The sequence below is a fragment of the Falco naumanni genome, chromosome 6, assembly GCF_017639655.2.
Source record: "Falco naumanni isolate bFalNau1 chromosome 6, bFalNau1.pat, whole genome shotgun sequence".
In the NCBI taxonomy this organism is placed as follows: Eukaryota; Metazoa; Chordata; class Aves; order Falconiformes; family Falconidae; genus Falco; species Falco naumanni.
The window spans coordinates 50,353,085-50,379,798 of record NC_054059.1 but is presented as its reverse complement, the minus strand read 5'-3'; the positions used below and the strand labels follow the sequence as shown (position 1 = coordinate 50,379,798).

Here is a 26,714-nt window from a genome sequence, read left to right as displayed (position 1 = left end):
CCTCAAAAAGAACATGGATTGTAATCCGTAAGACATCAGATTTGAAAAAGGATTTCCTTTAGAGCGAAGGTTGTTTTTCTTACCCTCCAGGCATGTAGCTGTGGTAGGACAAATGAGTCTCCCAGAAATTAATAAAAGTTTAATAACAGTGGCAGTTTTCAGATTACAAGTCATCAAATAATTTAATTTTCCTGTAACCATGGACATGATGCCCATCTGCCCTTGGGACAGAAGTAAGTCTGTTACTGGTTTAAGCCAGGGGTCCAGGCAGGCCAGTGGTCGTAGATGGGCACCTGGAATAGAAGAGTTAAAACAAGGCCTACATACATGGTGCTTCCCCTTAAAACTCTCCCAGTCTTCAACTGTTTCCATTTTGGGAATTAAAATCTCACTGGGGCTGGTGTGGCTTGCCTGTTTAGTAGTCTGCAACAGATTTCTGCCAACACAGTCCTTTGGAACTTGCACATCCACAGTTGTCCTCAGGCAGGGGGTGCCACGTGACCACTTCCTGCTGCATGAAGGGCCACCTTGTTCTCCTTTGAACGTGGCTTCTATAACAAGGGGCCACCAAGTGAAGACAGTGAGCAGATACTGCCTCTCTTCCTTTTCTGGGTCACCTGCAGACATTTTGTATACCTTTATCGGATCTCCGTTACATCATCTTTTCCCCAGCTTGAAGAGTTGTTGACTACTCCCTCGCTCGCCCAGACCATCCCCACACAGGACCCCCACCCAGGCATCCTCTGCCCATGACTCAAGGGTTTCATTTAAGCCCAGGCTGGGACAGCTATACATGTCCTGGGCTGTCAGCTAGCTGGAAGCAACAAGAGCTGGGTGGCCCATGTTGGGGGAGGATCTGGGAGCAGGGGTGACCCCAGTGCAGACAGGGCCCTCACTGTCTGGGCACAGTCCCACCACGTCTGAGCTGGGTTAACAGACAAAGTGAGGCAATGAACCACATCCAGGGTTCATCCAGGGAGTCAGGTCAGGAGCAGCCAGAGACAAGGCCAGAAACAGATACACCTACAGCATATGTCCAACAAGAACTGAAAGCCAATTAGAGGCTTTTAGTGCACTTGGTGCATTGTCACACTTATCTACATTGACTTTTATTTGCCATTTTATTGCCTAGTCATTCTGTCTTATGAGACCTTTTTTTCAGTTCTTTACAGTTTGCCTTCAAGGTATCTGCTATTTGGAGCAGCTTTCTATCAATAGCAAACTGCATCTGTACTCTGCTGCTGCTTTTCCAAATACTTTCTGGATATGTTAAGTAGTGCAGATCCCAGCAAAGACCCCTGTGGAACTTTGCTGGTGACTTTCTTGCCTTTTTACAGCTTCACATTTGCTCCTATGCCCTGCCTCTTAAACAGTTTTTTATCCATGCCAGAACCTTCCTTATTATGTAATGGCTGCTTAGTTTCCTTTAAAGCCGTTGGCAAAAGTCTTTGCCAGAAAATTTCTGGATATCCAAGTGAATTATGTCAACTGGGTCACATTTACCCACATAGCATGACTGGACGCTGCAGAGAACTCCAAGAGGTTTGTAAGACAACACATCACTTTACAGAAGTCATGTTGACTCTCCCAAATAGGTTTTATTTATCCAGGTGTCCACTAATTCTAGCATTTCTTATACCACCATCCCTTGTGGTAGCCATGGCATTGGTCTGCTCAGTGAGAAAAATAAAATTGGAGTAAACTAATTTTACTTCACTGCCAGTAACCGGCAACTTTTACAGGTGTTAGTGTTATTAGCAAATCTTCAGAATGTGTGATGTAATTATGCTGCTGTTCTAGTGCTCTAGACCGAGACTACATCTTGGAGAAATGGGCTCAAAAATAATAGGATGTGTTTGATCATGTTGACAAGCAGTGGAAAGGACTGAGTGGTACTTCTAGTACTTTATTAAAATGTAATGAAAGGTTTGAGCAGCTTGCTTGAGTGGTAGTTCCTCAATATAATTTTGTCCCAGAACTACTCTTGTGGCTCACAGCTGTGAACATTAGCAGAAGAATCTTCTCAGTTGCAGCGGGTAGCTAGACCACAGTTTGACTAGCTTGAGGAAGGAATCAAATATTTGTCATATAATGCTTCCTCAGACTGAAGGGGAGAAAAGAATCATCACTGGAAAAAGAAAGCACGAATTTCTGCTTATTTCTGAAATGCAGAATAGACAGGAATAAACTGAAATGCAGAAGGAACTGACAGAGTCTGAAATTCATGCTGTACGTTCTGTCTCACAAATGTAGAGACAAACCTATTACCTTGCACAGTGCAGATCTGGTAGTCATGGGACTAACAGTCCTACCTCTCCCTAAAAGAATGAAGCACTTCTGCATATCTGCATATAGACAGAGATATGCTCACATACATAGAACAGATTATTTCTTATTGATGGGCAGTTCAGAGATCAGCTGTTTCAGAGATCAGTGGGTTTTATACCTTTGTGTTTGAAAAAACACGCGGAAGTCAGTTCTAAGTGAGAGATAACACTGTCGTGCTAGTTTGGGGTTTTTTTAGTAAACACAAATACCAAGAAACTTCTGATATTATTGCTTCCTGGAAAGAATTGTTTTCTCAGAACAGGAAGGCTTGTAATTTGTAAGTGAAATAGCAAGGTTTGCATTTGCAGGGAATAACAAAATTGGTTAAAAGCAGATTAAAGTATAAGACAAAATAGTGTGAATGAGAATACCCTAATTATTTAATGTATTTAAACTGTTAGGCTTTTACATTCTTTTGGACTATCAGCATTACAACTGGAACAGCAGCTTTTCATACATTCCCCTTTAAAAAAAATAATTACATAAATATATATATAAAGATAGTGGACATGATTCATAGCTAGAACTTCTCAGAATTATTTTTAAATTAATGACAATACTGGTGTGCAAGAGTAGCCGCATGGGCAGGAAGTCAGTAGAAGTGTTTCTCTCTATACCTGCCTAGTGTCTTGCCTAGAATTTTTTTTCCCGCATTTCTATTCTAAAGTTATATTTTACCTACTTGTGATTATTGTAATACGTTTCTAATACAACTGTTTTCCATAGTATCTTGGTCCTCTACAATGTTTACCATCACTTTGACTTATTGAGGTTAAGAAATTTCTGCACTGGAACTACTGGGGTTTTTTATTGTCACTGTCATTTGCCATGAAATAATACATTTCATATAGCATCTGTGCTGAGTCATGGATTACAACCAGAACGAGGTGACTTCCCATTATAGCTCCTGCTTTGGCTTTTGGAATGAAACTGGGCCTTTGGTTAGTTTTGGAGACGCAATCCTGGGAGGAGGACCAGCTTCAGGCAGAGCAGAGAGCTGTTTTGAGCAGAAGTCTGCTATAGGCAACAAAGTAGCTGTGGTCCTGCTACATATAGCCCAAGGTGGCCCCACTGCCATGAAGGAAGGGATGTGAATGTGTGGCTCATGCTGGAGGAGGTGGCATCACCACTGCAAGCAGCAGCAACATCACAGACTGATAAAAGCAGTAACTGCTGCAAGGTTGGCTTTCCAGACCTCCCATGGCAATTTTCATCATATCTGCATCACTTAACCCACTCTGTCCCTGAAGCTGTCCCATGCCTGAAGCTGGTCCTCTTCCCAGGACCGTCTCTCCAAGACTAACCACTTTGCTGGAGCTGCTTAATCACAGCCCCTTCTTCACAGACATGCAAAATAAGATCATTCCTACTCTATTGAGAAGATCTGAATGTGAGTGGTGGTATTTACTTCTGTTGATATGTCCCATTTAGAAAGTCAGTATGATCAGCTGTTTTAGGTTACAGCATTCATATTTTTGTCTCTGTTATCATTTTGCATTTGTGTTGTTGGTAGAGTCAGCCGCAGAGGTAGTATTTGTGAAATGCCAAGAAGCTTGAAAAGAAAAGGTGCAATTGTCTGTCTAGTCGTAAATGAAAGAAGATACTTCTGGCAATGTTTGCAAGTCATACCTGGTGATGAATCTAGGAGTTGCCCAACTACTTACAAACAACCCTCTGCCATTTCTGTGTTTAATAACTGCTTAAAGTTGCTGCTGGCACTTCATTTTAACTAAGTTTAGAGTTTAGGCTGGAGCAGATTTACCAGCTGAGCCAAAAAAGTGTTTAGCCAGCCATGCTTACTACCACGTAGTGCTGCATGTGATTTGATACTGGAAGATGCGGTCACAATTTTGTGACTGTTTAGATCAAAATTACATCAACCCTTTGTTTCTATGGCATTGCATAGATAGGACTGGGTACCTGATGGGGTCTGTTCAGCATTGTAGGCCTTCCTCATTTTGCCCAACTGTGTCCTAGGCAGACCATCAAGCTCTGCCATTTTCGTAACTGATCCAGACCCAACTAAAGAAAACATGCAAGCAGTTACCATCTGAGCTATTAGAAGAGTTTTCCTTCTTGTAGTTGCTGCAGCCTGATCATAATGACTCAATTATCACATGCTATAAAATGCTATAATTGCTTTTAGTACCGTGTACTGTCAGAGCCTGTTCTGGCTGAGTAGTCTTGAGACTATACAGGAGGGGTGGGAACTGCCTGGGTGGAGAAACCCCTGCAGTCAGGACAGTCACAGGGAGCTGTCTAACACACCTGAAGGCTTTTCAAACTGCAGATGGATCTCCAGCACTCTGTCTCACTGCAGAGTTTACTGTACAATAACACTTAAGAAAACTACAAATATGAAAGAAAATATCAGAATTCCTGGAAAGCTGTTTGGATGAGAAAATGTTATTATTACATCAGACTGATTTATTTTCTTTTTTCTTCTTCTTTTTTCTTCAGATACATTGTTTTTGTCAAAAATGAAAAGTGTATCAATTTTAAAGAAAAATGACAGGATAAAAATTCTAGCTGAAATGCTTTGATGATGGAGAAAAAATACTGCTTTGAAAATTTGAAGGCAAAGCTTTGAGCTATTGTTTTGAATTTACTTTGATATTTAAAAAAAAAATCCTAAAATTTTTAAAGGCAATTTTCTGATTTGCTTAAAGTGACTTATTGACAACATTTTGCTGGATATTTTTTGAAGGAGATTTCTTAATTTTTCCTTTTTTTTTTTTTTTTTTTACATAAGAGTTCCTTTCTAGTTATTCCTATGCCTCTTATTTTCAAGACATCTAATTATCAGCTATCACATTTTTAATTTTCCAGTTACTTCTTTGCTACACCAAATTACCATGTGTGGATGAGCTGACCAGGTACCAGGTATTAGGTTCATATTAGATTACAATGCCTGCAGTTCTTAAAAGATTTCTCAAAAAAACCCCAACTTTTATGTGCTCTTTGAGAGTGTGCTATACTGAAGCTGACCTGAAACTTACTGAAGACTTCTCTGTCTGTACACGCTGCTCAGTAACTTTCACTGAAAAACTTGCAATGATTGGTCCTAGTGCCAGCCTTACAGCTACTAAAATAGATTTTATAGATTTACTTTCATAAGAGCTAGGAGATCTGGAACAGCCCATCTCTTAAGCAAGCAGGTACAATAATACTTTAACTCTTAGGCAGCAGCTGTTTTGCAGACCTTGGCACTAGGGTCAACTGGCGTAATTAGAATAAGAAGGAATACTTTCCCTAAGGAGCTCTTAATATTGACTGTATCTTAGCAGAGCTACTAGGTGAGACTCCTTGATAAAAAAATCTTGAAGAAAAAAACCATAAAGTCACTGAATTACATTGACTAAACTCTTGAGCAAAGACCTAGTCTTAAACAAGTGGATATGTCATAAATCAAAATAACACTTTATGCCTAAAAATTCTGCCATTCCTGCCATTGGAGTCTACCATAGTTCTAGGCTTAGTCACTGACTTGTGTTGAAGAAATAATGCTGTCACAGGACTGTAGCAAAGTAGATTTAAGTCAACATGACAGCTTGCAGAATACAATGACTACTTGGTTATGCACGTAGGTAATGTGAAAGGAATTGTTTAATTTTTCTTATCCATGGCAATTAGACACTGTGGTCAGGGTGAAATGCAAGACTTCCTTTATTTCCTGTTTACACAGACTCTATCCTCATTACTCTGTGCTTCTGAATGATGGTTTTGGACTCTTTCTCCTTGTTCCTCAGTGTTCTGACAGCCAGTCCAGCTTAGTTCTCCCACAGCCTTGGTGTTGGACTGGTTTCTGCAGGGCTGTTATGAAATCATTCATGACTCATTCTTCTCTTGCTTGCATGAGTGAAATATGCCCACTGAAAAAAATCTCACCGTGGCATGGCAAGGAACACTTACCAACTTGTTAAGTATGTGAGCTGTGTTGTAGCAGGTCTGTACAGGGGGTTCCAAACTATACATTGCAGTATTAATATGCCTCTTCCTAATTCCGACCCATGGATGTTTGGGAATATCTTTGCTCTCAGGATACAGTATGTCATATTCAGATGAGGATACTAAGAGAAAAGGAGAGTCAGACACAGCCTTCACTGTTTTTTCACCAGGCTTTGTCTGCCTTTTTCAGTTCCACCCTTGTGTAAGTACAACGATATGATCATTTAGCAAGCAACAAGGTGTTATGGTGTGCCTTGCCTTATTTTCCATGTCTGTAGCTTTGCTATTGTGTCTCTGCATTACAGCTAGGACCCACCAAACAGTTAGTTCTATGTATTTAAGCCATTTCTTGCCTTTTCTGACACTACCTCTATGAAGGTAACATATTGCCCAAATTAGGCCTTGCATTTATGCTTTTCTTTCCCTTCAGAAATGTTCCATGATCTGCTTCATTATCTTACAGTTTTTATTACTTTCTGCATTCAGATAGATGCTAGGGCGACATTGTTGGAACAACTTTGTCAGATTGCTTTTACTACTTGTTTATGCGGTTTTTCTTTTCATGCTGTATGCCTGGTAGGGAACACCCTGAATAATGATTCAAAACTAACACTGTAGATTTATGAAGTAATATGAACTTTCTTCACTCCCTTGCCTGCTATATTCTGATCAGATATTATAACCATTCATAGGCTATATGCTTTCCATGTAAGAAATTGCCACATTTAAAGTGTTCACCTTAAGCAACTTTTATATTTCTGTTGAACTTTATGTATTAAGATAGTAAAGTAGGTAATTTGTTTCTATTTCAGAAACTGTACATGACCAGAGGTCAGATCACCCTCTGAGGTTCCCTTATTGTCAACTACAGTTTTTCATGTTTGAGTCTGTAGGGTTTGATCCGAATCCCACTGCAAACAGTGAGAATATTTCTTTGAGTTGAAAGAGTTTTGGATGAAGCCTAAAACTAGATGGACTGGCCAAGGACCATGAAAGGAGAAAAGCTTCTAGTAAGCATAGAATCTCAAACTAAAATAAAGAGAATTAGATATGGGTTTTATATGTTATTTATATAAAACGTTTAAATGTATCTCTTCTTCAAAACTTGAAATTTATTACCCTGAATTCCTGTTTTTAAGTTCTTATCTGGACTTCCAATAAAATATCTAGAACATCTGGGTGGACAACAGTGAATAGGGTTCACCCTAACTTTGTACTTCACCGGGTGATAGGATGCGGATGTGGGAGACAGACACTATTCTCACCAGTCTCCTCAGACTGCTTTTGAACGCTTTACTGATATGCTTCATTAGCCCCTGAAGTGAATTTTCAATGCAGGGAAATGATCATTGAGATAAGTTCTAAAAGAGCTGAGATAAAAGTCATTGATAGGTTCATAAATGAACCCAAGTTTACAGTTCACAGTTTAATAGTTTACACAGCAGATGTGAAGAAGTTAGGCAAAAAACAAAAAAAGAGAATCCCAAGCACATTGCTTTGCCCTATTTATTATATGAGGTAAGTTTAATTGTCTTGCTGCTCTACTTAGTGCATTGTGAAGGGCCATACTGGTAACATAGTGAGTGTGCCATAGCAATTGGCATATGATTTATATTTTGCTGGTTTATTAATTGTCACATATGGAAAATTGCTTTTCTGTTAATTATTCTGTGCCTTAACACTGAGAAATTTCTCTCAACTTCTCCCTCCAAACTTTGCAGCTAACTGCATAATCACAAATGTGTAGTCGTGGGTAAAAATATACTGACTTTTAACTGTTTGCTTCTCACTCTTGTTATTGACTGTTACTGCAAAGTAAATCTACATTCAAGAGGCAAAATCCCCTCCCTCATTATGCTTATACTCTCCACACTGGTGTGTTTATGTTTTGAGCTTGCACCATTGCTTTTTCAAATGCTAGCTCAAAAGTTATAGTATCGTAAACTTTAAGATTTTGAGTACTGAATCAGAATAATTGTGATTAAAAACTGTAATAAAAGGTAAGTAATGTGAAAGTAGTGCGAATTGTAAGCACTCTTGGAAGTTCAGTGTGAGGTGTTCAATATTATAGTTTGATGAGTGTCGTTTCCATATTCGCTTTTTTTTATTAAGCCCATTTTATTTTAGATGTCAATCAGGCTCCATCACTGGAAGGCCCAGGACTTAATATCTTGAAGGATTCAGTCTTTGAGGCTTTGAAAATTTCAACCGTGGTAAACTTGCAGTCAAACTGGGGTTTTATTCTCAGAGGGGTCCAGATATTCTGTCTAGGTATTCAATACTGATGGCAGATCTTAAACAGTTACTTTCATATTGTTATTAGTTCATATTTCAGGTGCAAAGACAGAGAAAATTGATAAATGGACTCCTGCTTTAAATAGGAAGATATCTTTTCTGCTGTGGCTTTGAAATAGGCTTTCCTTGAGAACAGCTGAAATGTAATGACAAATGGTGTTGGAAACGGTGTAAGGGAGGAGAGCACCATGGTCACTGGTGTTCTCTGAGGGTGGGTTTTACTAGAAACATTAGCTGAAAAATTACAAGCTGAGGACGTTAAGTTTTGAGATGATGACACATGTTGGCTTGCTTGAACTTAAAAGATTTGCTGAATGCAATACAAGTGCAGAGTTTAATATTTCAGGAAAATATTTTTAAAAATAACCTTAGACAGAAGGAATATGGGAGAATCCAGGGCTTGACTGTCATTAATTGAATAGTTAAGGCAATTAATGCAGTACAACATGTTAAAGGTCAAGTAAAGGTACAATGCTTGGTTGTAAATGTTAGTGTATAGTCATTATTAAGTGAGAACAGTTTGTCCATTTAGTTTTATAGAAGGATGGTGCCATCAAGTTCTGTCTCGTACTCACTTCCCGTCTTATTTCAAGGAACACTGTGCACCTGTCATTATACTTCCTAATCTTTTAAAACCTCCTTAAACTGTGTCTCCAGACCTAACAAAATACTTTCTTCCTGTCTGCTTTATATGTAAATAACAGATTCATGAAAGAGGTTTCCTTTGGTTGATTGGCTTGGTTTGGTTTCAGAAATTACAGAGCAAGTCAATTGTGAAACTGAAGTTTCCATTAAGTGGCAAGTGTTTTAGATGTTGTTTCCAAATAATGCTGATGACTGCAGAACCAGTGCAGAAAATAAGTTCCTTCATATGAGGCAAGTTCTGTTAAGACTAAGAAAGCATTTTTGTTCTTATAGTAAGCTGAATAGTTTGCTGATTTCAATATGGGGAAACAAGAAGTTGTAAGTCTATTTTCAGAATTCCTCTTTCAGTGAAAGATGGATTTCTCCTGGTATCTGAAGTTGAAGCTGTCCAGTTTTGCATAATTGCAATGTTTTAAATATAGAGACCAGTTTAGCTTTGTAGCAGACATTAAAAAAATCACATCACATCAATAGCTGGAAACCTGTGCATTAAGATGTAGAGTAGACCAGTAATAAAAACAAGACATAAAGCATTTTGAACCCTAACAGAGAGGTTTTCAAGCCAAACTTTGTCAAACCTGTCATAGTTTCCTTCATAAAGAGGGGATATTTTCAGGTTTTATGTGTTAAGCTGTCATATTTGACAAAAAAAGACACACATCAGTTATTTATTTCTGATTTGATCATTGTGAATTTGTTTTCTTCCGTTCAGTAAAGCAGCATGTTGCAAAAAGAGAAGTGGAGCACGCACTGTCCATCCTTAAGGAGTTAAATACGTGTAGTTTGATTATAATCAAATTCCTAACTTTTGAAGTTCATTCATCCATGGAATATTTTTCTCTAGGGAACTGGTAAAAAAAAAAAAAGAAAAGCTATAGAGTTGGAAAAAGCACTGGAATGTGTAGGGAGACGTCTTGATTGATTGCAATGGGAGTTCAGTGGCCAGAGCAGTTGGAGAACTGGATGGAGGTTAGAAACATAAATCATAGAGGCCAGACTGACAAAAATAAAAGGTTCAGGTGTAGTCACACAAAGAACAGTCATTGCAGGCTTAATGGAAGCAGTAAGGACATACTTGACTGTTTAACGCAAGATTTTGCTGTTTGTGTTATAGTGTTTTCTTTTCTGCTACTAGGTAAGGAGAAGAAATGGACCAACAAACCAGGTGTGTAAAGTTAGTAATACAGCTGTGAAGGGATTATTGTTTTGAGCTACATATGCCATTCCCTTCCATCTTTACATCTTACAGAAACACTAAGATAAGAAAGCAGTTCTAGATGGCATATCACTGAAATGACTCAAAATTAAAATTAATGGCTTGTTTAAGAACAAAAAACAGCATTAGAGATGTCAGAATAACACCAAATGTCAAAAATGTACACACTTCCCCTGCCACAATGAATAGTAGTTTGCTATATTGTATATAGCATTATTCTGTTCTTAGCAATGCAAACTATTGAGAAGTAATTTCTGATCTCACTTTTACTTGTGTATCTTTGCTGTTTCCGGCAAGACCCTAAATGAAGTATGAGAGGTGAAAGCTTCGGTTAGCAAAAAGGCTCTAACCCCTTTCCAGTCTCCTGACTCCCTTCATTAACAGTGCACAAGAAAATACCTGATATCGTTATTCAGAACATCTTCCAGTTTGCTCTGGGCAGAACTAGCTGAATAATAAGTATTAACACTGAATATGTTACTGTCTTTGGAAGGTGAAAGCGTGGCTAATTTTCTATGATGGGGTAGAAGAGAATATTTCTGTGTGTAATAGAAAAGCTCTTATTATTTTATGATGTTAAAAAATCACAAATATTTTGACTTAGATTGCTCCTTCTTGCATATCAGATGAGACAGATATGTTACTGACAGTATCTATTTTTAACAGCTTACTGAAAGAACCCAGAACATAATAAAGTACTGAAATATAAGTAGCCTAAATGATATTGAAATAGGTACTTTAAAAACTAGTAGATGGGGCAGATAATAAAACCCAAAAAAAGATTCAAAGGCTCTGTGTGAAATTGGTTTTGAGTTGGTGTCTATGAGTGTGTCTAGAATGCCTTCTCTATTACAATGAATTCCAATGTAAAGTAATTGTGCATAATTTCTGTATCTTGTTATCAACACCAGCAAACCGTAGTTTCAACCTCTACTGCAACAGATCCATGTCATTAATAGCAGATTTTCTGGAATAGCTAAAAAAATCCAAAAAATCTTCTAGATGCGAGATTTGGCCTATAAACACACAAAGATTGAAGAATATCACTGAGTAGCAGTGCAATAATCCCCCTACCCTGTGTTTTCTGGAGGCATTCATAAGAGTTAAGATGATGCTTATTCAGAATACTGGTAGTAGCAGTCAGAAAAAGCATTCCAACGTTGCAACCTGGGAAAGAAAACCCTCAATTGAGTTCTTCTCTTATAAGCAATAAAAGACATTGAATACAGCATGGTTCAAATGGAAACTGCTTTGGATATTGGTTGTGTGTTGGATTAGTTGGGTAAAGCACACAGTGAAGAGGCAGTATTTTCCACTTTTCACTGCACAAAATATTGTTACCCAGAAATTTTGTCGTAACAATTTCTTTAGTCTGTGCCCAATCTATATGTAGAGGTAACGTATTTCTTGTATGCATCTGTATGACTGAGTTTTAGTAAGAAACCTGTGCCCAGATATAACATTATTTTAACCAGTATCTGTGTGGTTTGGTGGGATCTCAAATTCCTACAAACTATACCTCACCAAAATATTGTCAACTGTTTTGGCATTCATTTTTTGAACAGCTTCCCAGGCAAGCATGACACTTGCTTGCATGAATGATACCCAAGAAATTATTTAGCCATAAAACTCCTCAGCTTGTACAGCCTGGTATAGACGTGTTGAAGCTAACTGCACTCATGGATTTACTCCAGCTGAAGATGTGATCCTTTTTGTAACAATGCAGCAAATGTTCAGCTAGGAGCCAGAAGCCAGAACTTCTTGCTGGGGTGGAAAAAAAAATACAACGTTCTTGATGATCGTTGCCCTTATAAATCTCAGCATGATTTGTGATGTAGTGTGATATATAGACCACAGTTTGAAACCATTATGTTACCTGCAGCAACCTCACAGAAAACGCACCTGCTCCCACCCTTTCCCTTCCCTAACATAATCTTTTTACTGACATGTGTGTTAGCTTGTGTGCTTATTGTACTAGCCCGTATACTTACTGGTTAATACTTTTTTAACCAGCATATCTAAACTGAACTGTCAATACCACTCTTTGTCCCAAACTTCTGCTACTTTGTGGAAAAAAAAATCCAACTCAGGCCAAAACTAGCGAGTCAATTCTGTTATTTTTATAAGATTATCATAGGAATGCCAATGAAAATATTCTTAAGTTACAATGGGTGTAACACAGGATTTTCACATTACCCCCTCCCTCTGGGGGAAAACCATAACTTTGTCTACAGTGTGAACTCCACTCATATGGGTCAGGGCAGATTTACCCAGTCAGTGTGTTTGTTTCCACTTCCATTTTCATTGGCACAAACTCAAACAACTAAGGGGAAACAGGCAGTGCAGGGCCCCCACCCTGGCTCTGAACGTATTTTCTTCTATTGTAGCTGGTTCCCTCAATTTCCCAGATCAATCAAAACCTGCTGGAGTCAGTGCTGTGATAAAGTTGGTTGCTGTCAGGAGGTAGGATATTTGTGCTAGAGTGATGAAGAAGGTTTAGAGCTTTTCGTGGCAATGATAACAGAAATAAATACCTACTGAATTCCAGCATTAAATGGGTTCTGGGGGTGGTATGGAGTATCTGGAGATACACTGAATTTCTAATGGTCTCTGTATTGTGCTAGCATCCCACTCTGAGAGAATGAAGACCATCAGCTCTAATCTTTCCAGGGCTATCTTAACATTTTAGCAATCTGACATACAACAAATGCCGATAATGTCAATACTTGGGTAACGCCATTTGAGGGCTGGTTAGTATGCTAGTCTTGAGAAGTCCAGAGGTCAGTTCCCTGAACGGTACACCCTGAAAAAAATGAATACCCTGAAAACCTGGTAAAGTTCCAGTCCATCTGTGTCCCTTGTGAAAAGGATTAAGAATCATGCTGTGGTTTATATGTTTATTTATGAGTAAATAACAAAATCTCTTGCGTTCTAGCACCGTGTTATACAGTTTTGCATAAGGAAGTGCAGATCAGCTTGTCTTGTGTTAGTGAAAAGTCTGCGGCTGGGTTTAGTAGTAACTGGTTACTGCCTGCGTTTGTGGTAAATGCTTCCTGAGTCAGTAATTTACTATTCTTACTTCTGCTTTTCTAATCTTAACCTGATTTGAAAATTAAGCTTTGCTCTTCCTGATTTTTTTGGTACATTATTACTGTTACTGCCCTCAAGTGCATCCTGAAAGATAATTTTGATTATCGTGTTAGAAACAGGATGTACTACCACCTGTTTCTCCGGGATTTACGTGTACTGTTTGAACGACCAAGACTAGTGAGAACTGTTCTATTGGCCCCTACATAAGATACAAGAGATAGGGCCTCATGCTCTGCCTCGCGTGGCCGCTTTCCTTTTCCCACTTATGCACTGGCCATCTCTGTTCCAGTAAATGAGCCGTGCCCAGGGCTGTTCCCTGCCTCGGGGGGCCAGCTCATGCTGTGTCCCAAATGCGCAGGGTTATAAACACTAAGGTAGCTGTGTTCAGGCTGCATGTTGGGAATGGTCCCTGACCCGTGCTGGCTGCTGAGCAATGCCCAGGAAGGGTCTGGGAGGAGCTGGCTGGTCAGAGCGGTGCTGGGGCAGCGTCGCACTGTGGCTGTACTGGCAGTCGAATCCCAGAGCCTGAGATCGTCCACGCCACCAAAGTGGAGCTATCAATACTGTTGGTTGAGATTAGTTTCAAGCATAAGCTATGAGGTTTACAATTCCTTACGGTTATTTCTCTTATGAATTATTATATATATGGAGGGATTCAGAGACTTTATTAAATACTTGGGGAAATGTCTTTTGGCCTTCTGAATTTTATGTTCCCCACTTTGATACTTTTCAGGTCAGACTTTCACAGGCTGATGTCGTAACTTAGAAGAAAATAATTGTCTTTTATCAGTTTTCAAATTTCCACATACAAGTTCATTAATTGTCTTTTTCTGTCTTAGAAAAATGAGAACATAACCAGTTGTGTGACAAAAAAATTAATTTGTTAATAATCTGATAAGCAATAAGAGTTAGAGCAACAGAAAGCAGGAACAAGTGACTTCACAGGCAACAGTTACACTTCCATATATGTCTATGTATAAACCTGTGAGGAGATTTTTTTTTTTACCATTTCATTATTCTTAGGTGCACCAACTGGTTCAGCCATTTAAAGCATATGCCGCAAGACATAATGCAACAGGAAAGGAAGATGCGAGGCAAGCTGATATGACTGGCCAGGGCATAGTACTCTCTTTGTCTCCTGGCTTCAGTGGCCAAAACCCAATTGTTGAATTATTTTGTGAGAGCACAATCTTGTCTTTCATTGAATTATAAAAGGCCCTGCCAGGGTTATGTGCTATTTCCAGTCAGGAATATGGAGGCTTTAAATTCTTGCTGGGTACAAGGAGTACTATGCAGATGATGCAATGGGAATGATGCAGAATGTGAGTCTGGACTCAGCTTTTAGTAGTGCTTAAAAAAGTGTTTTCTTACAAATCAACAAAAAAAAGTCACATTTGCAAACTAAGAATAACACAGAGATGAAAGATTCTCCCCAATTGCATCTTTATTATACTTGTGCTGTGCAAAATGCATTTAATTCTGTTGTAGCTTTAAGTAGGATAATGTAAAGTTTCATTGATGTAAAGCTTATAGGTTTTTTATTTTTTTCATTGCGCTGATTACATTATTGATGAGTCTAAGCAGGTGGTTTCACATAAAAACTGGCAATGTTTACCCTGTTGGGGATTCTATATATTCTACACCTGTTAATATAAATAAGTATCTTAGGAATGTTTTGGAGAATTATTTAAATTGTACTGGGTTTCATTTTTTGATGACCTACACTACACTGCCAGGTATTTTAGTGACCAGCAGTTTAACTGTTTGGTGTTAGGAGAAATTAAAAAAAAACCCAAAGGTGAGCTGAAATACCTTTCTCTACACACAAGTTGTCCAGTGTCAAAGCCTCCTACTGATGTCTTTGCAGAGATGGAATTTAATATAACATGCCGCTGAGAAAGGGTGATGGGACAGGTTTGAGCCCTACCCAGAGAAATAATGCTTCTATTTTTAAGTGGGGAGGACAGGGTGACAGTTGTAGAAAGCTCATTGACTGCATTGGAATTTAACCTTGCCTTTCCTGGTCTTTAGGCAGAAAGTAATTTGGGAAGGAAATTCAAAGACTGGAAGGGACTATTTCTGTTAGAGTTTGATATAAAAGATCAGCCTCTTGCTCCCCCCAAATTCAGTCAGCAACTTGGGAATCTAGAATGCGCCCAGTGGATTGGTAAGGAAAGGAAGGAAGAGTATGGATTGCTGTGTCGACGTTAGGCCAGGTGTCATATGGTTCATGGTAACTTTTCACATGCAACTTGTGTGTCTGAGAGTGGATCTCTTCCTGGATGGGTGTTTGCACGTGTTGGTCTAGTTATTACTTCTTTCCTTAGAAGAAAAAGGAATTATCAGAACCAGAAAGGATAGCAGAGCCTTCCTCACTGCTCGGGTCTGTGCAGTGCCTCCCCCATTGTTTTCATACGGCAGCAGTTATGGTGTCATGCCCTCCCGTTCTGCCTTGAGGGGGTATGCAAGGCTGAAGACGGGACTGTAAAGCTTCAAATACAGGACTCAAAGGCATCATTGTGCAGGAAAGGACTTGAAACAGTTGCTGAATTTTAAGTCCATGTTTAAATCCAAATCATATCTGTGAGATTTTAGGATTTGCTTAAGATTGTTGTGAATTTAGGGCTATGCACACTGTAGAAATGCTGAAGTAGAAATGGTTCTATATTAACATTACAAATCAGGGGACATTTACATTTATATGCAACCACAATCATATTTCCAATGAGTAGACCACATGCATTATATGTATGTGCAAGGACAAGCTTTTATACACAGGATTTATACATCAGGATGAGAGTCTTACTTCTGCTTATTGCAGAGAAAATCCTATTTTGTTGGTTTTGTTGGTTTTTTTATCCTTTTTTTAAATCCAGATGTTTAAATAGTTAGAATTAGGATTGCCTAATTTGAAGATTACAATGCATGCTCACATTAAATTATGTGTTGTGTACAGTAATTTTTATCAGGGCTAGCCTACTGTAGCAAAATAAGGATTTTTTTGGGAGATAGTTTCTACAATTTGGAATATAAATAAAGAAGCAAAAATAAACCTGCCACACCTCTTCATTTGCACTTTCTCAGAGAGAACGCGATCAAATTGTGGGTTGCATGGTAAGCAGGCAACATGGTTTGCTGTGCAGAGGCCCCAGAAGAGTGTTACTATGCTTAATGTTTTGCATAAAAATTTGCATAGGTCTTATAACTAACTTACAAGTGAGTAAGCAGACCATTACTTTATGTACAGAGGGGATGACATGCAACTTCTTTGCAATTAATATATTCATATTTTGCATATAGATATTTCTGTAGACCTACAGATCCCCTTTACATCCAAAATTATTTTTTTAAAGTGAAGATAAGCTCCTGTTGAAGCCTTTGCCATGTGATAGCTGTTCTGGGTTTAGTGTCTGTGTCTCATTGGAATAACATGGGTTTGTTTGTTCTGTAGCCATTCCAGCCCACCCACATCTTAGTGGTTTGGCCCTTCCTCATGCTTGTCTGCAGGTGTGCCTGTCTCTGACCTCATTCACCCATCTATTTGTAAGCATAAATATGTTTAACCTAATGTTTGGCCATATCTCTCTTACAGCATCCTTGAAATAGAAAAAAAAAACCCACCCAACAATTAATTGCTTATTATAAAGCAAGTCTTTTTCCTGCCTAATGTTCAGCAAAATAGGTATGTTTTCATGCTGTCACAGTAAACAATTGTAAGGTTTTGCTTCTATTTTGGGCTTTGCCATGTTCTTGCAAGAGCCTACGTCCTGTCACATCCTTGTGCTTTTCTCTTGGTTGAAAATGACCATGCTTGTAAGCACTACCTTTTCAAATGTATGTAAAGTGCTTAAGGGTTCTCATACGTCTACATTAAAATTATAATTAATTCTGTACTGCTTTTTTATGTCTAAAGTGCTAGGTACTGTAGCTAAGATTTTCTGTGTTTAGGGCTGGCGTAATTCTGTCAGGCAGGAGAGATTTTACTGTTCACTTGAATAAGAGGAGAGTTAACATAAACTGGGGTTGTTTTGTTTTGTTTTGTTTTCTGAAAATTCTGTCCCAGAGCTACATAGATTTATTTCAGGATATTTTTGTATGAAAGTTGTGTCCTTTACAGGGAGCAGTAGAGTTAATTTTCATGCCAAAATGAAATCCAGCAGAATTTTATCTTACTTTTATGAGGGAGCCTTTTAATGGATTTCTAAAAAACACCAGTAGTGTTAATTCAACCCACACCGACTATCATTAGTATCCTGTGCTGCTGCCTACTCATATGTAGTCATTTACACTTCTGTCGGGTGGAAAATGCTGTGCAGAAGGCCATGCATGCTACAGCTGGAAAAAGAAAAACCCAATGCAAGGTGTAACAGTGTGAAAACAGACTGGATAATACACAAATTGCAAGTGCAGACACTTTCCCCCAGAGACCCTGTTTTCCTTTGATCCTACCCTTCACAAACTTTAAGTCTTTAGAGCTGAAATAGGCAGTGTCCCAATCTGGATCACTTTTGCTTTTTTAAAAAAATCTTTGGCCAAACAAAATTTGCTGCCCGGCAGTTCTCCAAGGTTGGGTAAGTGCAGAAATGAAAGCTGGTGGGGAGGCAGAAGTCAAAACTCATGCCTGAGAAAGAAATGCGGAATATAATGGGGCAAAAATGAGGTTTGGGGGGGAAATTATGACAATGGAGAGAGGTAGAGAAGCGTGAGGACCTAGAGGAAAATATGAATATTAGGACAGATTTTGGAGGCAAGTACTGGAATGTGTTAGTCATATAAGCAGGAATAAAAAAAAAAGAGAAATAGAAAAGTATGGGATGAGGCTTTACACAGAATGTTTCCTTCCCAAATCTGCAGTTCAGCGTTTTAGCTCTGGGTCTGACTGTGGCTTCAGCTGCCCACAAATGGCTTGTGAAAGTCACTTTCAAATTGTGTATCTCAGTGCCTTCAGGTGTCTTCATGAGTTCAAATGGTGGAATTCTTTGCTGAGGCCCTAAAGAGACAAAACTGCTAGGCTGGACAAGCGGGGTGATTAATTTTGTTCCATAGGATATGAGATTTGCGTGTACACGTCTGTCTGTATGGTGCAATCTTTAATGAGTCACGTACTCTTTCTGTTAGCCCCTTAGTTTTAGGGCAGTCTTCAGATAATTCAGCATGATGTAGGAAAGACTAGTATAGTGTACTTTCCTCTTCACAGAAATTAAAAGGTATATGTGTGAAATAGGCAGGATACTCATAGAAAAGAGGGAATGCTCTCATGGTTAGGAAAACTGGCAACCGTGAGAACAGGATTCTATCCCTGTCTTTACTGATAAGTTCCTATTAAAGATGGCCAAATTGCTTTGACCAAAAATTTCCATTAGCCACTAAAGTATTCATTTTTGGATTTTCTACAGTGGGCCAGGTTGGCAGACTGCTCTCCCAGCTGCAGTTTAGAGTCATTGATAGTGTGCTTTGGACATAAAAAACCCTGTACAAATAGTAAGTAGTTAAGGAAAATCAGTACTCTTATTACATAGATTAGGAACCCAAAATCCATGGAAACTTTTGCCATTTTTGCCAATTATCTCCATGCCTAACTTTGTCCTTATAAAATGGGCATGATAGGAGGGAAAAAGGCATTTCCCCTACAGTCAATTCCCCTTCTGAAGTCAATTAACATTTATGAATCACTCAGATAACTTTGGTGAAAGCTCTAACATACTCCAGAAGAATTTATTAATTTTCCTTTTTAGTATAGTGTTGAAGTGTCATACTAAATACGTAATTATTCTTTTATTGTAGGAAGTACGAGTTCTGCAAGAAAAAAAAAGTGATTATGAAATGATACCATACTCCAGGGTATTCTTGTGATGGAGACAAATGACTTGCCCGGTGAAACTTTCAATTAGGAAATGTTGAAACTAAGTGGTTAATTTCACTGTATGGGGAGGGTGTTCATTTTGGTTTGGGGGAGAAAAGAGGAGGAGAAAAGATGAAGGTTTCTATTGGACAAAATATATTTAGAAAGTGAATTTCCTGTGGTCTAGGGTGATAAAAAATACCTGACAGGCAGATTCTGCATATGTGGGGTTCCTGACCAAGAATATCAAACCTAAATTTATTCTCATTGAAATCAATAAAATATCACAGATCTCTTGTAGAAATGTCTGTGGTGTGTATTGCAACAAGTATTCAGTTTCCAGAGTTCAGAACTGCTCTGGGCCAATGGCATTGCAAAATATCTGTCAGCTTTGGCTGGCAGCCTAAGATTGCCACAGCAATTTTTCTCTTTAATGAGTAAAATAGGTGGTGTTTATAGAAAAATGACTCTCATGAGAAACTGTGCAAAAAGTTCCATTCAGAACCATTCTGTTTATATATAATTTTGTTGTTTGTTTTCTTTTCTTTTTACTTACTACTGTGGACATTTGCATGAAAACAGGATATTTCTCCTTCAAATTGCAGTCATGGACAGAATAGCTACTACGCCAAAATGGAGCCAACCCACTTCAAAAAAGTAAACTATGTTGCTCACCAAATCTGTTTCTTCTGTGTATGTAAAGTTTTGAGCACTTATTTTCCTACCTAAATTTAGGTGCTGGGTTTTTTTGCGTTAGTTCTGTAAACCCAACAAAACAATATGGATAAAATAAAATGAAGATATGTTAGTGAAAAGATTAAATTAGTAGAAAACCAAATAACATAATTAACATTTATGTTTTAATATTTACAGTGACAGCAGGGATAAAAGTATCTTTGTTACATGTACTGACAGGGTTTTTTACATGGCTTAGAAACAACGGTAAATACTCAAGACAGAGATAAATAGAAGAACTGAGTGCTGTTTTGGCTGGTGGTGATCAACAGAGTTAATAAAGGCAGGCTCCTGTTAAGAATGCCTGTGTTCTTTCTCATGCACATATTTGACTTTTCCAGTCTCAGGTTGAATGCAGTATTCTACCAATTTGAGAGATACACTTTTACTGACTAGTGCCATATTTTTTCTGGTTCAGCAACATTTTATAATGCCGTTAAGGTTTACTATAGTGGTCCAATGCTGAATGAATGTACATTAACACCCATGTTCTGTATCTATTTACATCACTTAACAGCTTAGTCCCTGGTTTCAGGTCCATCTGGGTGCACAGGGAGAGCTCTCAACTGCCCAGATAGCTCTGTGTCATATATTTCTCTGGCAGGAATGAGTAGGAGAGTGGGTGTGGCGTGCTGCCAGATCCTCAGCCCCTGTAGCCCTCAGCCTAGCAATAAGGAGGGCAGGAGCGTGAATCACGGAGCCCTCCAGCTGCAGGCAGCTCCAGCCGGAGCAGTCTTAGTGCTGCTCTGCCCTACAGAGAGAGGCTCACTTGCCCTGGACTTGGAGACTGCAGTGGCTTGTGGCTTGCAGCATGCTTTCCCTGTTCCTCCTCCCCTCAGTCTAGGGTGGTTCTCTGAAAACTGATACCTGCCTGTGCAGAATACTGGGTGAAGCTGTCATCTGTTTGTACAACCGCAGCGTTTAGAGTCACCATACTAATAAGTAGATATTTCCTCTCCAGTTAACAAATGGAACAGCAGGGTTTCAGGGCAGGTGAGCATACTCCTCTGTAAAGATTTGCAGAGAAATCAAGAGTGGACAGGCTCTGCTTTGTACTACACAGATCAAGTTTTCCAGTGTCATGAGTGCCACTTCTTCCCAAAGCTACCTGCAAAACTTTCAGACAATCTTTCTTATCTTAACAAATAAGCATTCCACTAGTCTTTTCTAATGTAACCAGCCTGTATTTGGCTCTGAGAGCCCAACTAATTATCAGTCTCTCTACCTCTTTGGGGCCAAATGACTTCATGATTTTCAAATAAAAATTATAAAAACTCCATCAAGTACACCTTGTAATTCTCCCTGCAGGTGTAAACTGCTTCTTTTTTTGCCATGCCACTTCACAGAGTTGGCATCTATTTGCTTTGGCCAAACACCATTTGAATGTGACTGAACAATATCAGGACCCAAGTAGTGGAAAGAAACATTGAGGATTTTTTTGAGAAGCTTGTTGCATTTAATAGGAATTAAAAAAACCTATTTTACACTGCTCCATATGTAGTTTGCACTTGACAAGTTTTTTAGTTGCTTTTAGCTCACATTTAGTTCACATTATCTATTTTTTTATACTTGTGTACTTGACTCAGAATTGTGGTATAATGCAATGTTTTCGAAGTAGTTCAGCGTAAACGTGCCAGTTAGTTTCTTTGGTTATCTGTTGCTCATTACACCAAGTCTCATAATCTGAAGGGCCTCACACGGGGCACCAATTGTCTGTTGGCGAGATTCAGTTCTCACCTAGTTTGTCCAGTGCTGATTTGGCAAACTGTTACAGATTTTAGCAGCAGGCAGTTCACAGTAATCCTATCTTATATACACTAAGTAAATATATAATAAATAAGCAAATGTGCACCAAACAAGAAATGCAACCTTGGGTGCTAACTGGGTCTGAAATTCTCATGGATAAGCACAGCAGGTGAGCAAAGGAGTATGAAGAATAGGCTAAGAATTTCTTGAAGCATGACTGCCACAAATATGTCAATGGAGCTGAGTCAGAATGGGAAGAGTGCAGTAATTTGCTGTTGATTCAAAAGCCAGTGAGTAGCTCGCTGCTACCCTTCTGGGTGATGTGGAGAGCATTTGCCGGAAACACTGATGACTAACCTTCGAGAGCCCTGCAGAGCTGCTGCTTCTGTCGCCTTTCGACCCATCTCTTTTGCTGCTGCGTTCCAGGGACATTCCACTGGAAACAATAGCATGGCACAAAGCTGCTGGAATAGCCACCAGTCAGCATCAGACCAGCAGCCAGAAAATGTAAATTATACCAGTCATCTTTTCAGAAGCTGCAGTTTAAGAATTCATTTGCCTTTCTGAATTCAAAAATGTCACTGTTGTTTCACTTTTGACAGGTCAATATACATAGCAGATATATATTGTGTGCAGAAATGAATATTTAAGTGTAATTAATACTTCTTTTGTGTAGGATTTCTTACATATAGCATTCTCTTGCTATACTAGTCCTCCAGCATTTTCCCCATTATAAACCAGGCCTTTTTCTGCCTTTCTTCCTCCCCATCTCATTTATGCTTTTCTGTATACAAATACATTTTATTATTGAGTTGATGATTACTTTCCTGTTAAGATATTTCTTTTCCTGACCTGCAACCTTTCTTTGTTTTTTATTGCCAGCTCACGGATGCTACGACTGTAGGATCGTGCTAACTGACCCGTCTGGAGTTTTCACTTCTCCCTGCTTCCCCAGTGATTATCCTAACAGCCAAGCATGCAAGTGGATCATCCGAGCACCTCATGGATTCATTATACAGTTAACATTTATTGATTTTGACATTGAAGAAGCTCCGGGCTGCATTTATGATTCACTGACATTAGACAATGGAGAAAGCCCAATGAACCTTTGTGGCATCACTGCCAAAGGATTATCCTATAACTCTACTGGAAATGAAATGATCGTGTCATTTAAAAGTGACTTCAGTATCCAAAAGAAAGGTTTTAATGCCAGCTATGTACGAAGTAAGTAAAGCCAAAGCCTTTCATCCCCCTTGTAGATGCTGGAAGGAAATGTCCTGTCAGGATTAAAATAACACTTCTTGTGTATATACACCATTTGTGTATATATACCTACAGGTAATGTATTTTTATGAAAGCAAAAATAGTACCTCCATGCCCAATTGAGTAGTACCTTACATTCATGGATAACACCATTAATGAACAATAGTCTTGAAAGATATTCTTTCATTCTGAGTAAGAAGACTACTCCCCAGTGTGAGTAAAGGTATCAGTGACCTTCACCAGTGACTTATTTTAATGTTTCACATATATATTACTTCAGAAACTCTATGTTAAGGCTTGGTGACACCATTGTTACAACTACAAACATGACACCTGGGCAAAATCCTTAATTTCTCCCAGAGCAAGGGGAACAGTGTTCCATTCATGTTTTCTTTCACTTCTCAGAAATGGTCATATGTAAATAATAAAATTAAGTAACTTGTTTAATTTTGAGTTTCACAAAGTAATGCAAATTTGGAAAGTAAAGGGCCATTCAAAGACACAGAGCAATTTGATATTTAGAAATGGCATTTAAAAGGACATTAATGGTGCATCCTAGTATGCAATATGTACCCAAGACAAAATATATGTGGGGAAAGACAAATATAAAAGAGTAGGTGAAGGGAGGCAGGAAATGATTGAGAGGGAATTAGCCAAGAATAGAACAGCTTTTGTGTGACTGCTGGATTTTATGCAAAAGTGATTTCAAAGTGAGTTTCACAGAGTATGTCTTGTTATCCGTAACGAGTTGGCCACCCGCACAAGTGTTGGCTTTCCTGATTGTCACCTACTGTAGCACACCAATAGCAGATGGGTGGGCCATATCCTCAGCTACAGTAAATGAACGCAGCTTTGCTAGTCTTAGGGGAATTATGTCAATTTACATCAGCTGAAGAGTGTAATTATAATTTATTAGTAATAGTTAACTGCATAATTAAAAGCTCCACCAATGAGTAGAAGTTGCTCAGTGCTGAAAGGAGAGGAAGGAGAGGCAACAGACCTCTGTTAGTACATAAATGCTTGGGACAATGTCATGTAAATTTAGCATACAGTTGAGTAGTACTGCAGTGGCCCAGATTCAGCTCGATAGTAACAAAAACCTCTCTAACAGGTATTTGGTATGCAGACAGTTGCAGACCTCATTAAAGTTGATGCATTTCTTCCAGCATCAGCAAAAGGGCAGATGAAAGCAGTGAAGCTAGGAACAGCAGAAGCCACTACTTAAGCACCGAACCATGCTGAAAAGTTTGACTGGCAGGAAAGCAGGTTTCCCTGCAAGGGTTTGTAAAATACAATCTAGGGACTCCTGGCGTGCTTATGGGTAAAGGGGTGCATGAGTTGTGAGACAGTGACCCACAAGTAAGCTAGGAGCTCTAAAAAGCAGCAGAGGCAGGCCTCGTGTTGTCCCAGCACTCCTGTAAAAGCAGATGTGGATCTCAGAACAGTGAGCTGCCTATTACTTGGTGCTCCTGCTGTGTCCAAGCTGCCAAGGCTTTTTTATGTTCTTCATGTGTAAATAGCAATGTGTCAAAAAAAAAAACCCCACCCTGATCATTGTCATCCATTTATTTTCCTAACAGAAACAATTTAACATCATTCTGAAAGTAGTCTAAACACTTGGATGAATATTCCAATAATATATGTATATTCTTCCTCAGAGAATAACCAGTTTCTGCAATACTAACATCTGAAATTCATCAGTATGATGATTGACTATGCAACAGTAATGAGAAAGGAGATCTGTGCTTAATGTTGATGGCAGGATTCTGTTTTCTCCATATGGACAAAATACTTGTCTGTTTTGTGCTTTCACTGTGTGGGGAAGGTGCCAGTGGTTAAATCTGTCAGATGAGTACAGCAAAGTTGAGTAGACTTGTTCAGTACCAGTGCACCGTCCTCCCTGTTTATTTTCTTCCTGTACTGTTTAAATGTGACCAGATGGTCCATAACTCTCCTGACCACCTAACACAGGCTGAACAGTGCTCATATGAGTGAGCTTTCAATTTTTTTCAAGTCTTGAATCCTTATGCTTCTTCTGGAACACTTTCCATGTTATGTAAAGAAGCTTACAGTATAATTAACCCATGAAAAAAATGCTACTGTTTTCATTGGAGAGTTGAACACATTTTCTATCTATAAAATAGTTACAACATACTTTTGCCCCTGGGAAGAAAAAAAATCTGTGAAGTAAATCCAGTAACTATAAAAGCCCAGTATTTTTCTCTTCCCTCCCGTTCTCCGGTTGCTGGGTTGGTGGATAATGTGCAATGCTGTATGTTATTTTACTATATAATATATTGGTCAGATTATGTCCTTGTGTGTATCCAAATGTGGTAGCTTGGAGCTCGGAGTCTTTGCAAGCAGCTGGCAAAGGGAAATTGCAATACTACAGACTACACAGAATCTTTATACCCCATGTATCTGTCTTTTTTCCTAAGTGTGGCGTCACAGTCGCCCTTCCCTTACATGTCTCACTCTCTCATACTGAAAGGTATTTATTTCTTTCTGAGAAGGGAACAGGTGTAGTAATTAATATGTGTCGTGGCATCACTTGAAAATCCCAAGGGAAACTAGGGATTAACTACTGTGGCAGTTATTCTTCAGGTTTAGCAAAAACCAGTTTAACTTCCAGCATATACACTGTGAAAATGTGTAAAAGAGGTAGCAGACATTTGCTGAAGATGTATGTGATCTGCCACAGAACTGTGGACCCAGAAGTAAAACCCCAAGGGCTGCTGCAATCTGGTCTTGTTGACTTCAATGCCTTTGCTTGACTGACAACCTGAAACTGCTTTCTGTGGAGAAATTTACTAGAAGAATTTTGCTCCCGTAAATGTGCCAATAATACTGAGCATATTAGCACTTTATTTTGAAAAATAGTGTTCTCCAAAGCAGAGTGAACAGAATTGTCATTAATATACTTACGGAGAAAAAGCATATGTCGTGTGATACTGGTTTTCACATCTGGTGACTGCCTTTTTTGCTACTGCAAATGAGAATACTTAATAACAATTAGAGACAGAGTAATTCTGTCCATGCCTAAATTACTAAATTACATAGTTGCAAGAGGTCTAGCCACTTCTGGATACTTGTGCAAAATCCAAAACTGCTGACCCAAATATTAGCAAATAGTGGACAGCTTGAATGTAAATATTCATGAGCACATGATTGCAGTATTCAACCAGAAGGCTGCTAGGGACAAAATGAGACACTTCGTAGAAACCCATTAGCTGAATTTAGGAACAAAAGACTTCAGTTGGCCAAGGAAAGTAGTAGGGGCTTGCTTCTGTTGCAATATTTAAAAGAAGCAAGGCCTGAACTTCATTGGTGTAATGCAGTCATGCAGACAAGTAATTAAAATAATCTACCTTAAAAGCAAGTCATACTGTGTTTTTCAAATAACTGGTTTATTCCATTGCTTAATGCATCCTTACTAGATGAATAAGTAGTAATATTTATAAAGTGAGCTGAGGCAGAGTTGGAAGTTAGTAGGTAATATTTCCTAATATTACTCTTAATGCAACTTCAGGGATGGTTAACTATGTATAGCACAGCATTCTCCATGCCGTTGAAAACGAAATCTGCATATTTTCAGCTGAGTGCACT

The 26,714-nt window shown here is 38.8% G+C and overlaps 1 protein-coding gene across 5 annotated transcripts in view; it reads left to right on the top strand.

Moving 5' to 3' along the window:
- Positions 1-26,714, top strand: part of ADGRG6 (adhesion G protein-coupled receptor G6) — a 112,261-nt gene that overhangs the window by 20,899 nt on the left and 64,648 nt on the right. For all 5 annotated transcript variants that reach the window (XM_040598810.1, XM_040598809.1, XM_040598806.1 and 2 more), the window contains exon 3: positions 22,728-23,069. In XM_040598810.1, the coding sequence (XP_040454744.1) occupies positions 22,728-23,069 (342 nt within the window). The remainder of the gene's footprint in view (positions 1-22,727; positions 23,070-26,714) is intronic.